This window comes from Gymnoscopelus microlampas, assembly GCF_963454915.1.
Source record: "Gymnoscopelus microlampas genome assembly, chromosome: 19".
Taxonomy (NCBI): domain Eukaryota; kingdom Metazoa; phylum Chordata; class Actinopteri; order Myctophiformes; family Myctophidae; genus Gymnoscopelus; species Gymnoscopelus microlampas.
In genome coordinates this window covers 37,230,715-37,246,609 of record NC_139956.1, presented here as the reverse complement: position 1 = coordinate 37,246,609, position 15,895 = coordinate 37,230,715, and the positions used below count along the sequence as shown (strand labels likewise).

General features: G+C 40.1%; 1 protein-coding gene across 1 annotated transcript; it reads left to right on the top strand.

The window, feature by feature from the left end:
• Positions 1-1,906: 1,906 nt before the first annotated feature.
• LOC311034501 (sialoadhesin-like) lies at positions 1,907-13,208 on the top strand (the record flags this gene model as incomplete). Its single annotated transcript, XM_084042380.1, has 11 exons — positions 1,907-2,209; positions 3,057-3,335; positions 3,472-3,774; positions 9,771-10,031; positions 10,168-10,410; positions 10,855-10,971; positions 11,379-11,394; positions 11,491-11,594; positions 12,191-12,206; positions 12,306-12,391; positions 13,099-13,208. The coding sequence occupies exons 1-11, from the start codon at positions 2,077-2,079 to the stop codon at positions 13,206-13,208; spliced, it is 1,668 nt and encodes a 555-aa protein (XP_083898506.1). The 5' UTR covers positions 1,907-2,076.
• Between the last annotated feature and the right edge of the window lie 2,687 nt (positions 13,209-15,895).

Sequence of the window (15,895 nt, the reverse complement as noted above, 5' to 3'; positions counted from 1 at the left end):
TCACTTCCTGATTATTTCCTATATATATATATATATATATATATAAAGAGCACTATTCCCATTTGGCCGTATAGGAGACAAGACCGTCACCACACTAGTTGATATGCCCACAAACGGCCAGTTCATCAACGTGACGACGATGTCATCTGGATTAGGTAAAGGTTGTTTTTGCCACTTTTAAAGTAACTAATGATGTATACAAAGCTACTAAGGGCAGCTTTCAGCTATCCCACAGTTTATCCTGGAAATGAGTTTTAACATGTTCTTCTTAATCTGAACAGATAAACCAAAGGCCATACTGAAAGCTGATCAAACAGACATACCTGTAGGGGGCAGTGTTACACTGAGCTGCTCTGTGGAGGGCTCATCTGAATGGAACTACTACTGGTACCAACATAACAAGGACTCACTGATCATGCAAGATGCTGTTCAATACTCTACTGGACCAATCAGTGTGTCTGAAGGTGGAATCTACTGGTGCAGAGGAGGGAGAGGAGAACCAGTTAACCACACTGAATACAGTGATGCAGTCACCATAGACCCACTTGGTGAGTCATTTAATTTGCTTTGTAATAAAAATAAAATAAAAACAAATTGTGAGCTAAAAAATATATATTATACAGGGTGGCTGAGGGCTAAGCTGAAGTATTGTTTATAAGTAGAAAATAAGCTTGGATCAGGTAGGTTGGTTACTGTTTTGAATAACAGTACTGTAGCAAGGCACATGCTCCATTGTGGGATACAACCAAGCCAACAAGTCACTTTATTAGCCCATACCTCTACTTTATGGTATAATGTAGAACAGAACAATTATTAACTGTTATTAATTATTATCACAGTTAATGCGTGTCTATATGTCAGTAAGTAAGTCATGTGGCCCATAGGGCAGGAGCCTGTTGCTGTAGTGTGAGGCGGCTGGATGTACAAGTACTTACCCCCAATCAAACCCTTGATGCTGAATGCCAAGCAGGGAGGCATTGGGTTCCATTTTTACAGTGTTTGGTATGACCAGGCCGGGGAATCGAACACCGACCTCCCAATCTCAGGGAAGACACTCTAACTACGAGGAACCCTGAGATGGTCATCTATGTATGACAGTAAGTTCCCATAAAAAGTAGACAGCCAACAGTGTGTACAACCCGGAAATGGCACAGTGAAACCTGTTAGAGAGTGAAAGATTGTGGACTTAAGGAAGCCGTGGAGAGAGCATGTGCCCATCCTCATCGATGGTAGTCTGGGAGGCATTGCCTCGGAGTTTGGACAGCGGGGGCGCGGCCACTGCGTTGTGATTCAAATCAACAGCCAATGAAGAAAAGGGGGCGGGATCCAAATGCAGTGGGTGTTGCATCTAAATAGGATCGACGGGAAGCAATTTCCCCTTGAGAAATTTCGGCCGCCATTGTTGTGACTGCTGTTTGCCTCTCGTCGGACTTTTTACACGAGTTGCACAGCTCCAGACCGGTAAGAGGCGTGTCCGCTCAGATTCAGAGCGTAAATTACATCCCGCCCACAAATCCCAGGGCTCTGGCCCAGAAGTTCCTCGCCGAGCCGGCGAAAACTTCTGGGAACTCAGATTACATCGATGGAGATGCAGTGGAAAAGGTCAGCAAGTTAAAGTTCCTCTGAGTACACATCAAGGAGGACCTCAAGTGGGACACACACCATGCATGGGCGGAAAAAGGCCCATCAGCGACTGTACTGGTTTCACCGCTTGAATAAGTTCAGAGTAGTAACAGCTCAGTTGAAAGCGCACTGATATTTTATTAGCACCTTAACTAACATCCATATCATGTACAGTATCTGCTGCTATGCTCAGGTACATACTGTACCGCATAGATACTATGTGTAAATATGTAGATACATTGTTGTTTTTAATTGATTTTTCTCTCTCTTCCCCTTGCCCCCCACACCCTCTTCTCTTATTTCTTCCAAATCTGAACAGAAAAACCAAAGGCCATACTGAAAGCTGACCATACAGACATACTTGTAGGGGGCAGTGTTACACTGAGCTGCTCTGTGGAGGACTCATCTGAATGGAACTACTACTGGTACCAACATAACAAGGACTCACTGATCATGCAAGATGCTGTCCAATACTCTACTGGACCAATCAGTGTGTCTGAAGGTGGAATCTACTGGTGCAGAGGAGGGAGAGGAGAACGAGTTTACTACACTGAATACAGTGATGCAGTCACCATAGACACACTTGGTGAGTCATCTCATTGCTTTGCTAAACAAAATAGTGAGATAAAAAATGATTTTACAGTGTGGCTGAGGGCTAAGCTGCATTTTTTACTGTTTGTTTATAAGTGGAATAAGTCAGGATCAGATAGGATGGTTACTGATTTTAATAACAGTTCCAAAGCACATGCTCCATTATGTTATACAGGCAATTACAACCAAGGCCACAACAAATTATTTTAGGAAGATCCGCCATCCTAATCTTCACCACTAGCAATCTTCGGCATCTGACTAGCGCCATCTGACTAGCCGTCAGATCCTGCGAACGTCCTGTGATTACTGTTTCTAGATCTTGCGAGCGTGTTGCTGGGACAGAAAAAGGTTGATAAGTTGATTTTCTCCTGATTCGTCTCTCTGAGAAATGCCATTTGAGTGTCAGAATGTTCAGAAAGAATGCGTCCCATATTTATTTCAGTGACCATTTGGCTAAAGAATGGGTCATAAGTTGTATTCACATTCACTTCTGTCACTGAAATTAATACTCACAACCTACTTCTGGTCTCCTAAAGAAGCGGCCAACTACATCACACAGATCCGGGAAGTAAACCGGAGATGGCGGGTCTTGCTTTCCTATTGTTTGTCTTGGACCACAAGTCACTTCTTGCCTATTTCCTGGTTACATGGCGGCTTTCCGACATGTCGCCTTTCCGACGTTAACGAACCCTATACCTAAACCCCACCCTAACCCTAACCGCACGCGGAAGCCACTAGTCGGAGTGGCGAGATGTCGGCGTGGAAGACGGTTACCCTATTTCCTGTAGTGAAAGACAAGTGAAGTTTTGTATGCTAATTTGGATTGTATTTTATTTGAACAGAGGGCAGGTCTGTTTTGATACTGCAGCCCAGTTGGTCTCACATATTCACGGGAGAGACCATCACTCTCAAGTGTGAGATACTGGGGATAAGTGACACAGACTGGAAGTATGAATGGTTCACAACAAGCTCAGCTTCATACAAACCAGAAAACCAGGCTGAATTCAGAATCAGCAGTGCCTTTGTTCATCACAGCGGTGTCTATGTGTGCAAGGGTCGTGCCAACAATGACCAGCAGTCTTCAACAGGGTGGAGTGATGCTGTTAAATTGACTGTGTCAGGTAAGTCAGAATATATCTCCTTTACATAGAAAATGTAAAAATAATATTGTTAATGGGAGTGGCAACTTCCAAAAGACTGCATGAAACATCAATATCTATAATAATGTTTATAATTCAAAGAAATGTTTTCCAACAGCAAAACCCCAGCCTGTTCTGAGTTTGTCTCCTTCGTGGTTGAGTCCTGTAGCCTCAGTGACTCTGAGCTGTGATGTTAAAGAATCATCTAAAGGCTGGGGGTTCTACTGGTACAGAGCTGTACCTAAACCATCAGACAGCTCCTACACTTATGAGCTCTTACCTGGTAGCCACAATGGGACTGTAGACGGTTCCTACATCATTCATGGTCCTACAGGCACAGGAGGATATGTGTGTAAAGCTGGGAGAGGAGACCCAGTTTATTACACTGAGGACAGTGAAACTCAGTTTGTGTGGTCTGGTGGTGAGTGTGACTCATTATTCATCATGTATAATTCTTCTAGGTTGTTTTCTAACCTTCAACCTTCAGGACAGATCCACTGACTGACTGACTGACTGCTGACTGTGAGGTTCAATTCATGAAGGTCTCACAGGCAATTTTATTACCTGTGTAGGCCCTATAAAGAGAAGAATGCATTCGCCATCTGTTTTGAATAAGGGATGTCATGTTTTGCAAATAATTAAGTTTACCTAGACTAAAGGTAAAACCATTTCCTAATTCCATTTAAGGATGTGTTTTCCCTATAATTTATAATTATAAGTTATGGGCCATGACGGAGGCGCGCCGACTCAGCAGACCTTAAGGCTGAGGAGACGCGCCCTCGCGCCTCCAGGCGCGAGTGCCCGCGTCGACCAGCCGCTGGGCTGCTAGTCGACTCAGCGCCGTCCGAGTTATGTACCGATAGGGACAGAATCGTAAATATTATTGGTGCGGACTGCGTTTGCTCCACTGACTGCGTTTATCCCAACTACCACTCAAAGTGGCTCCTGGCCAACTGCCTGGATGAGGCAGACTTATTTTCTAAAGCTTTGTGCTTTCTATTAGACTGTGCAGGGCAGAGGCGTCTAATCTCTGAGTCAGGGTGACCGCATACCCTCGGGTTAAAACTATTTCCTAATTCCATTTAAGGATGTGTTTACACTATATTTTTTAGGACTATGGGGTAGATACTGAAGGGATACAGTTTTGGAAACAAGTTAGCATATCCACAGTTCTGATGTTCACACCTCCAATTTGGAAGACAATTAGCTCCCTGTTGATGGTCCAAATGTTGATGGCTCTTGGTATCAATGTGCCTTCATTGATATTCTCATTAGCTCAACAATGAGATCTCCCCCTCCACTTTGTGGTTGATGTAGGTGATCAACTCTATTGTTTAGTTTAGTAAGAGTATGTGGATAGTTTCAGTTTTTTTGGGCAGTTTAGAAGTTTAGGCCTCCTGGATATTTTGTGCTAAGTCTTGTAATCCATTCTTTTTCATGGAATCTTCTCTGTCCAATTGTCCAGCAGTCATTGAATTCCAAGCCGCATACTTTTATGGCATCAATCCCATGTGTCATAAAGTGTTGAACAATTAATAAATGGGTATCTTTTTCATTATTAATGGTGTACCTGTGTTGGCTTATTCTAATTGCTATGGAGTTGCCTGTCTCTCCTACATACTGTAATCCACACACTTGGCAAGTAATCAGATAAACACAATTTCTGGTGTTGTATGTGATGTTCTGTCTTAGGCTAATAATGTTTTTGTTTGTCCTGTTTTTAACCGTTTGTTTCGGGCTAAAGTAGTTAGGCCTTGCCCGTGCTACTTGGTTCCATGGCTTCAATTTGCTGTGGATCAAGTAGTCTTTCAGATTTTTGCTTTTCCTATAGGCCGAAATTATCTTAAAGTTCTGTAGGAGGTTTCCCCCCCTGTTTTCAAAATTGTTTTTGATGGCTCTGTTTGCCAATAAACTTTGGCTGGAAAATGTGGTTACTAAGGCTAGTGTGGGTTTCTCATTCCTTACTTTCACTTCCTGGAATGTGTTGTATGATTTCCTGAGGAATGTTCTTGTATATCCACGTTTCCTTAATGCTGTGAATAGAGTTTTGCAGGCATTTTCAAAATCTGCTGTTTGTGTGCAGATCCTCTTGAAACGTAGGAGTTGAGACTTGACTATTCCTGCGAAACAATGGGTTGGATGGAAGGATGTCTTGTGGAGCAGTGCATGTGTATCAGTCTCCTTAAAAAACACCTTTGAGTCCAGTTTGCCGGTGGTGTTAAAATCTTTCCCTTTGAAGACTGTAACATCCAAGAAGTCAATGTGTTCTTTGTTTGTGACATATTTCACTGTTATTGAGGCATGATGTGTGTTTAAGACTCGTATGAATTGCTCAAATTCCTCTGTGGAGTGCTCAAATACTCCAAAAATATCATCTAGAAACCTAAAATAATGTGTGGGTTTGAATCTGCATTTTTTAAGGGCGGGTTCTTCCCATAAAGCCAAATATATATTTGCGTAGGATGGCGCAAATTTCTTTCCCATGGCTGTTCCACTGATCTGAAGGAAGGTTTTCCCATCAAATGAAAAGTCGTTTTTGGTCAAATTTAATTCTAGTAGTTCCAATAATTCTGCGTCTGGTCTTTGTCTGTCAGGATACTTTTTAAAGATATCTCTGATTGCTTTCATTCCCGCTAATGTATTTATATTGGTATAAAGGCTATCAACATCTATTGAAAACAAGAAGGCACCCTGAGGAACCGTGATGTTTTTTATTTTGTCAATAAAGTCATATGTATCCTTAATATAGCTTGGGTGTTTTACAGATAGTGGGTTTAAGTAGAACTCAATATATTCTGCTGTGGCATATGTTTCTGAGTTACAATCCGAGACAATTGGGCGTGCAGGTGGAATTTCATAAGGAATAGTCCAGCTGTTTGGGTCCTTGTGGATTTTGGGTAGAAGATAAAGGACTCTAGCCCTGGGGGAATTTTCGCCCCGTAGGTATTTTTCTTGTTTATGGTCTATAAACTTTTTCTCCCTTAACTTTGTAATGATTCCCCTCACCTCTATTGCTGTTTGTTCAAAAATGGGTGCTTCCAATTCCACATAGTGATTTGAGTTATTCAACTGTCTTAAACCCTCAAAAACATATTGTTGTCTGTCCAGAATGACTATACGACTCCCTTTGTCCGCAGGCTTAATCACAATGTCCCGGTTGTTAGCTAATGATCTTAGAGCTCTCACCTGATCCGTTGTGATGTTATTCTTTTCTTTCAGGTGTCCTGGTACATTTTGTACTGTGGCTCTGTCCATCTGGATCAATTGCTTTAGGCTGTCCGGTAGTTTGTCATTGTCTGGTTCCCAGTAGGATGGAAGATGGAAGCGCGGAATTTCCGTGTCGTTTCCAGCTCCAAAATGTGTGGCTAATTTGAGTCTGCGATGGTATTTCGACACATCTGTTCTCAAGTTTTGTGATTGTTGCCTGTAGAGGTCTAATGTGGGGACGAATGATAAACCTTTTTCCAGAAGTGTTTTCTGGTGTTCGTTTGGTTGGAAATAATGAGACAGATTGATTATATCCGACTCCATAAGGCCCTGCCGGTTTGAGCTGTTGGGCCTTATTAGTTTAAAGAGTTTATCCAATGCTGTAACATGGATTCGGCTGTGTCCCTGAGCCAGTGGACGTTTTCGTTGTCTGTTTTGAAGCTGTTTGCAGGCAATTTTGGGAGGTGGGGCTCTTTCTTTATCTCCTCATTTATGTATGTCAGAGTATCCTTTTGGTCAGTACTTAGGCCTTCTGAGTAGTTGATTAGTGCTATGCGTTTCTCTGCATTGGGGAATTTTGCTTCGGCTGCAGTGCGGAGTCTCTTCAGGGCTGTGTAGCTTGTTTTTCTTGATTTTTGGTTCTTGTTGTTAATTCCTACTGAGATGATGAGGTGTGTGGCGTCCTCATTTTTCTCCGCTTTTCTCAGGACTGTTCCGGCCCATTCCAGGTTCATTCCAGAGTAGGATTCTATCTGGATTCTGTCATCTGTGATTGTTGGGATCCGAGCCAGGTTGGAGTCCCCAATTATGATGATGTTTCGGTTCGGTACAAATCTCCATGTGGCCTTATTATCCTTTGATCCGCCTCTCCAGTGGCGTGGTTTCCTAGGTCTCGTCTCGATTGTTTCTTCCTGTGCTGGTGTTTCCCTCTGTGTAGTAGTGTCTTCGGTGGGTCCCTCTGGTGTTGTTTGGTTCCCTCCACTGTTCCTTCTCTCCTGGGTTGTCCTCTGGGGTGTGTCCCTGGGTGGTGTAGTCTGCCTCCTGGTGGGACGTTCCCTCTGTGGTTTCGGGGTGTTTCCTGGGTTCTGTTGTTCTTCCGTGTTCCTCCCTGCAGGCTGTGTGGTTTTGTTGGTGTCCTTCCGTTTCTTTTGTTTTCCCTTCCGTCCAATCGATGTCCATGGCCCCTCAGGTGTGGGCAGGTCTGGGAACTCTGCCTGTGTAAATTCTATTATTCTCTGTGTTGTTGCTCCTGTGGTTTCCAATCCTCCAGTTGAGTCTTCTCCCATGCCTGGGTTACCTGTAGAGGGAGAAGAAGGAAGGGAGGGGGGAGCTGGGGGATGGGGGGGAACGTGTGGTGTGGGGTGTGCTGGTGTGTGTGTTTTTGTGTTATATATTTCCCTTACTGCTGTATGGGCTAAGCCCAGAGTCTTCTCTGTTAGGCGCCTTCCCAGATTTTTTCTTGCCCATTTAGTGGCAATGGAGAAGGCCCTGTCGTATTCCTGTGTTAAGCACTGGGACAGGTCTTTTTTTGTGTTTTCAATCAATTGGCTGAAGTGTTCTATTAATATTAACAAAGTGGTGTAAGACCAATGCTTTGCACTTCCTTGTAGTAGCAGTAAGGTTCTATCTGTTGGTTTTGCTGGTTTTATAAAATCCATCAGTTCTTGTTCTTTTCTAGCAATACCCTCTGGGTATTTGTTTATGTCTACATTCTGTGAATGGTGTAGTGCAATGATCAAATTGTTTATCCCCCTAATTGATTTGTGGAAATCACTGTTTCTCTCCTCATGTGGTGTGTGTATGTAAGTTTGTCTGTGCCTACCTACCTGGCTTACCTGGCATGGTACCATATGTCTCCTGGGTCTGTGGTTGTTCCTGGTTTCTCCATCTGGTCTGGCTCTTTCCTGCCAGGCCTGTCTTCGTCCAATGGTTTGTTGGTTCATTCTCAAATGCATAAACGTTTTCGTACTATTATTGTACTTCATCAGATGCGATCCTCCGGATGAGAATGAATTCTTGTTCCTCTCTTCCTGTATTTATGTGTTTTTGTTGTGGGTGTGGCTTCCATGTGGCCATTATCCTCATTGGCTGGTGCTGTTGATGGCCCATTGGGTCATTGATGGCCCATCTGCTTGTTTCAGGCTTTAGGGGCATGTTCAGGCATGTTCCCTGTTTCATATGTATGGTCTACTTTTTGTGTTGAATCTTTGTTTATATATATGTATAAACATGGTTAGGTTTTAGGAAATGTTATAAACATTTTGCAAGCAGGCATATACCTCCATGTTTGCAAATGTGTATAATTAAAGATTGCATTAGATGACTTCCCCCACAAAATCAGAGGTACAAGCTTGACTGACTGCTGACTGTGAGGTTCAATTCATGAAGGTCTCACAGGCAATTTTATTACCTGTGTAGGCCCTATAAAGAGAAGAATGCATTCGCCATCTGTTTTGAATAAGGGGTGTCATGTTTTGCAATTAATTAAGTTTACCTAGACTAAAGGTAAAACCATTTCTTAATTCCATTTAAGGATGTGTTTTCACTATAATTTATAATTATAAGTTATAGGCCATGACGGAGGCGCGCCGACTCAGCAGACCTTGAGGCTGAGGAGACGCGCCCGAGCGCCTCCAGGCGCGAGTGCCCGCGTCGACCAGCCGATGGTCTGCTAGTCGACTCAGCGGCGTCCGAGTTATGTACCGATAGGGACAGAATCGTAAATATTTTTGGTGCGGACTGCGTTTGCTCCACTGACTGCGTTTGTCCCAACTACCACTCAAAGTGGCTCCTGGCCAACTGCCTGGATGAGGCAGACTTATTTTTTAAAGCTTTGTGCTTTCTATTAGACTGTGCAGGGCAGAGGCGTCTAATCTCTGAGTCAGGGTAACCGCATACCCTCGGATTAAAACTATTTCCTAATTCCATGTAAGGATGTGTTTACACTATATTTTAGGACTATGGGGTAGATACTGAAGGGATACAGTTTTTGGAAACAAGTTAGCATATCCACAATTCTGATGTTCACACCTCCAATTTGGAAGACAATTAGACTGACTGACTGACTGACTGACTGACCGACCGGTTCTCTCTCATTCTAACTCACTCCCCTGTTTTCTATTTATATTCCTTTCATTTCTTGAGTTTATTTCACTCATGTCATTTTAACACTGCTCTTTGTTTGACCTCTGATCCTGTGTTGTGTTTTAGCTCTTCGTTCTTCAGCTTCTCTCACAGTGAGTTCTAGCAGAACTCAGCACTTCATCTCTGAGTCTGTCTCACTGAGCTGTGATGGAAACTCTACTGAATGGAAAGTGAAGGGTCACACTGATCTATTGGAAGAGTTATCATCTGGGCTTTTAATGAATGAATCTACATGGATAAGAAACGTATCTACAAATGACAGTGGTGTGTACTGGTGTGAGTCTGGATTGGGAGAGTACAGTAATGCTGTCAACATCACAGTACATGGTGAGTCCAGTTACTTCATTCACTATACCTAACAATACTGCAGCATTCCATCAACTCATTAAAAACATGCTTTTGTATTTGTTCAGTGTGAAACCTAACATCATGGACTGTTTTAAAACGATGAACTGTTTTACAGATGGTTCTGTGATTTTGGTGAGTCCTGTTCACCCTGTGACCGAGGGACTTTCTGTGACCCTTGGCTGCAAACATGAAAGAGACATGTCACTCTCTAACGTGGACTTTTATAGAAATGGAGAATTGGTCCAAACTAAAACCAATGGAGAGATGATCATACCTGCTGTATCTAAGTCTGATGAGGGCTTCTACAAGTGTAAATATTCTGGAGAAGAGTCACCACAGAGCTGGATGGCAGTGACATGTGAGTGTACTGGTATTTATTTTTTTCATTTATTTGAATTCTTTGTCCTAATTCTGATTTACATGTATGGTTTCTTTTTTTACTTTTTACTCAGGCATAATTGTACTTGGTACCCATTACCAACTTCATGCAAGTGATTATGTACACAGAATCAAAGTTAAAAAGACACTCATTTAAATTGTCTTAATTATACACAGCTTTGTTTGTAAACTATTACAGAATAACAGACATGACTGTGGTCTCCCAGGTTTATAACAGCAGTTGAATCATGTTTTGGGACATATGTTTAGTACAGCCTACAGTACAAGCTAAAAGGAGTTGTTCTAGTGCTGCTAATCTATTTATTTCAAATGCAATTGTCATTACCGTCATAGTGTCTAAATCTGTCTATAGATTAAATGCTAAAATTAGTTATTTCTTTCAAATGCTGTTTTCATCTTTCAGTGTTTGGGCCTGTGGAACAGATTTCTCCACTTATAATTGGACTGATTGTAGGACTTCTTGTTGTGATTCTTCTGACCATCTTTCTGGTCCTGCTGTGTCGATACAGAACATCCGAAGGTGAGAACGACTACATTAGATGGATCATCTAGATTATAATCACTGAACAACTCTCCATAAAACATACTGAGGAGGTTGAGGTTGTTCTACTTAGTCACCTTTTTATATTATCATTAAGACCGCCATCAGACCACAAAAAATATTTTGTATTAATTGTGTTATTTATAAGATTCTTTTTTTTGCCATCTCTTTTTATCTATTTGATATATTTCTTTCATTGTGATCTTTATGCTGCTCTTGCTTTCTCTGTATCTAGAACGACTGCTGCCATTTCCCCTTATCTTGTCTCATTTTATGTCTGTAGTCAGATTATAATCTCAGAGCAACTTAAATCATACTGAGTACTATAGCGTAGCGATATTAAGGTTCAAATATGTATGGTTAATCTAATTGTTTTTAATTTACAGGTCGATGTTGTGTCAGGTAAGTACAGTATTGATCTCCGTCTATTCATCAACATGACAGCAGTAGATTCCATCTTGTTTTCTACTTCATTTATGCCAAATATTTACCTTTTAGTTACAGGACCGTTCAGTCGCAGGGAATCAATCAGGGCTCAGCTGACTACCAGAACACCAATCAAATTGGGGCTCCTGATGATGTGTACCTCCCACTGCAGCACGGTCAGTCTGATGAACCAATCATGTTCTCGCAAGTTCTTCTGATTAGAACAACTGATTCTAATTGAATCTGAATTCATTATATCTTTAAAATACGTCTTCATGCATAAGCTTGCCACCATTGATGTGGGAAGTGAGGACATTGGCGTTGACTGTTCCCCGCTTCATGTATTAATGAATGGACCATTGTAAATCGCTTTGAGTACTTAGAAAAGCGCCATAAAAATGCAATAAATTAGCAGAGCAAGAAACTAAATTGAAACCATGTTTGAAATAACTAAAATAAGCACCACATTAATGCTTATGTTTACCTTTAGATGACAACAGCATCTATGAAGTAATCCAGCAGCCACATGACTATAACAATGGTACAGTATACTTTTTAAAGATCCAATCAAATTAATGTAATCTAATTTTATTTCATTTTAATGTGGAATATGAATGTTAGAAATGTAAGTTCTGGTGTACAGTTCATTGTGACATTGTCACCACCGCGTTAACAGGCTTTCTCATGAAGGAGAAACTGACAAACAATTATGCCTGTAGGTTTGTATTTGGTTCAAATATTTATGTTATATATATGTTTTTATTATCCACAGATCCAGGTCGTTTCAGGTAAGTACAGTATTGACCTCTGTCTATTCAACAAGGCAGCAGTAGATTCCATCTTGTTTTCTACTTCATTTGTGAAAAATATTTACTTTTTAATTACAGACCCGGTCAATCTCAGGGCTCAGCTGACTACCAGAACACCAATCAAATTGGAGCTCCTGATGATGTGCACCTCCCACTGCAGCACGGTCAGTCTTTGAACCAATCATGTTCTCGCAAGTTCTTCTGATAAGGACAACTGATTCTAATTTAATCTGAATGTATTATAACTTAAAAATACGTCTACATTTATGAAAACATGAGTGTTATTTTTGGAAGCTCATTAAAGTCAGTTTGTTTTCTGTTTTTCCTAATTAGCAGAACAATTAACTAAATTGAAACCATGTTTGAAATAGGCCTAACTAAAATAAGCACCACTTTAATGCTTATGTTTTGCTTTAGATGACAACAGCATTGATGAAGTAATCCAGCACTCCAATGAAAATGGTACACTGTATTTAAAGATCCAATCCAATTATTGTAATCTAATTTTATTTCGTTTTAATGTGGAATATGAATGATAGGAATATATTTTTTTCAGGTTCGGGTGTAACACTTGATTTGTTAGAAATGTTTTATCGACCCCTGCTGAGTACAGTAACTTCTCAGTGGTTTGAGAGGGCATGGCCCTCTGTCACTGTCTGTTCACAGGACAGCCTTGTCAAACCCTGACAAACAATTATGACTGTAGGTTTGTATTTGGTTCAATATTTATGTTATATATATTTTTTTTTATTACAGATCCTGCCTGTGTCCGGTAAGTACAGTATTGACCTCTGTCTATTCATCAACATGACAGAAGTAGATTCCATCATCTTTTCTACTTCATTTATGATAAGTAATCTTTTAATTACAGACCTGTTCAGTCTCAGGGAACAAATCAGGGCTCAGCTGACTACCAGAACGCCAATCAAAGTGGAGCTCCTGATGATGTGTACCTCCCACTGCAGCACGGTCAGTCTTTGAACCAATCATGTTGGTTATGGATATTTCTGACATGTTTTCTGACAAGGACAACGGCTCCTAATTTGAATTAAAATGAATTATAAGTTCATAGCTGAACATAAATCTCTTTCATTCATTAAACCACAAGTGGTCCTTTTGGAAGTACATTAAAGTCAGTCAGTTCAGTGTTTGTTTTTCCTACTAATTCACTGAACTATTCACAGAACAATTTTTCAATTGTGTTTAACAAAATCCACTTTATTGTGTATTTGTTTTAGGTGACAAAAGCTTTTATGAAGTACTCAAGCGATCTACTGACTATGAAAACGGTACAGTATCTAATGTTTAAATGTTCTCATGCAACACTGTTGTCCAGAGTTATTCATATTGTTAGGCCAAGTGGTTGTACATTTCCAATGAGCAGAGATATCTGTGATTCTTTCTTTTTATTTTATTTTTTTAGATGGAATGGGAATTGAACTCGGTGAACAACAAAACTCTGGCAACCAACTGCAAGGTGAATACACCAACAGATTCATCAAACTGTTCAAATATGACCCTCATTCTGCAAAGCTTCTAATTGTCTTTCAACTCATTTTCACTTACAGAATCATCAGGAAGGCATGAGTCTACTTAAGAGGAAACCCTTTGATAATGGATGTGGAGGTAATGCTGAGTATCATATAATCCAGAGACTAGAGTTAATGAAAAGTGGCGTTCTATCCTGTAAATGTTTTCTGTAACTTTGTTTCAGGTCCTTGGATAGAAATGTGTAGGACAACCCAACTTGAAATATGGTTTAAATGTCAAATCACTTTGGAAATAATGTATTATGTGCTGGCATAACAGGGGACTGACTGTCACTTTTATACATCAAATGTGACAATTCCCAGAGCTCAAAGTTTTTTTTTATGAACCTCTCTCTCAAACAGTAATTGGAAAGTGGCGAAAACAGAATTGTTTCTATATAGACAACTGGCTTAAAGATTATTTGTATTTGGTGTCTATGGAGCAAGCAGCATTGCTTCCTCAAGATCTGTGCAGTGACCACGTGGACTATTTTGATTGATTGATTGATGTACTTTATTTAGTAAGACATGAGAACAGTACATGACAGTACATAACAGTACATGGAAGTACAAATTCAGAATACTCCTTAAATTTGTATTCAATTTGAGTTTAATCATGACAGTTTTGAATGGAAATGGTAATAAATTAGGATTCACATTAATAATAACACCCAGAGGATAATAGCAGTCCCTGTTTTTTTGTTTACTGATCCCCATTCTCCATCCCCTTTAATTACAATATGTACATATGTATGTGATACTTTAATGATCATACTTGGTGCAGGTTGGTGCTCCACAAGACCATGATGATAATTACTATATTATGTTGTGTATATATATACAGTAGGCTTATAAAATCATATCGTTTTTTATATCTGTAAAATGAAAAATCTAAATCTGTGCTTCTGTGTCAAAGATTCCATGAGGACACGTTTGAAGATGTGTTGTTATGGTTTCCATAGCAATAATCCTCAACGGGTCATCTCAGAAGTACTGTAGGACAATGGTTCTCAAAGTGGGGGTCCCCCAGGGGTCCCCAGCTGAATTAGGTAATAGCATCACATGCATCTTAACCACTTTATCCATATTTTATACATTGAAGATATACAAGCTCACAGCGCGTCACTTTGTGCCGGAGTGCAAGCTTGTACATTTTCTAGTTTTTAACATTTTTGAAAAATCACGAAGATGTTGAATCATTTTTTACTTTTTTTACACAAATCCTCTCTTCTGGGGGTCCCTGGCACAACACATTTTCAGATGGGGGGGTGGAGGGAGATCCGCAGCCAAATACATATGCATTTGTCCTTGACAAGTTTGAGAACAACGTCTGCTGTAGGACATTTTACGGTCTGGGAACCTATAGGCTTTGTAACATCTTACCTGAGGATCTAAGACTAGCAAAGTCACTGTCATCTTTTAAATCTCTTCTGAAAACCTACTTTAATTTGTTTATTTGATTGTCTTTTATCCATGCTTTTTTCCTTCTGTGCCTTTTTATGTTTGTTTTTATGTTAATTTCATTCTTTCATATTTTGTAAATTACATTTTTTTCTAGTTTTCTTTTATATGTTTTATCTTGTTTTTAATTAAGCAATTTGCAAGCACTTTTCGAAATGTGCTTTGAAATAATGTTTTTATTATTAGTCTTTTTTAAATATTTGTAATGTGCAGTTTTTATTTTTACATTTTATGCTTTTTGAAGTGCTTTGTAAGACGAGACAAAATAAAGTTTATTATCATTATTATTATGACCAATCTATTCCTTTCTATCTAATTATCTTATAATCAGTAAATGCAGGGTAAGAGATTTATACAAGGCACAATATTCACTAATAAATGCATAAGTGCACTGTTTTATATGTGACAGTTTATTTATCAACAAGGGCTATCGCCTTCTACGGCGTAGAAACCTTGTATCTCCATATCTCAACTTGTTTACGTTTTGTGCAAATGTATGCCCTACTTCATTCAGTTTTTGTACAAAAGTAGTCAAAATAGCAGATCTACAAGATCAAAACGTGTTGTATCGCAACAGCAACGATATGCAATATAAAACAAATGCATGGGAATGTACAGTCAGATTGACATGAAGTGAGTGACAGGTCAGGGACAGGTCACTGAAAATAGCCAATCTAC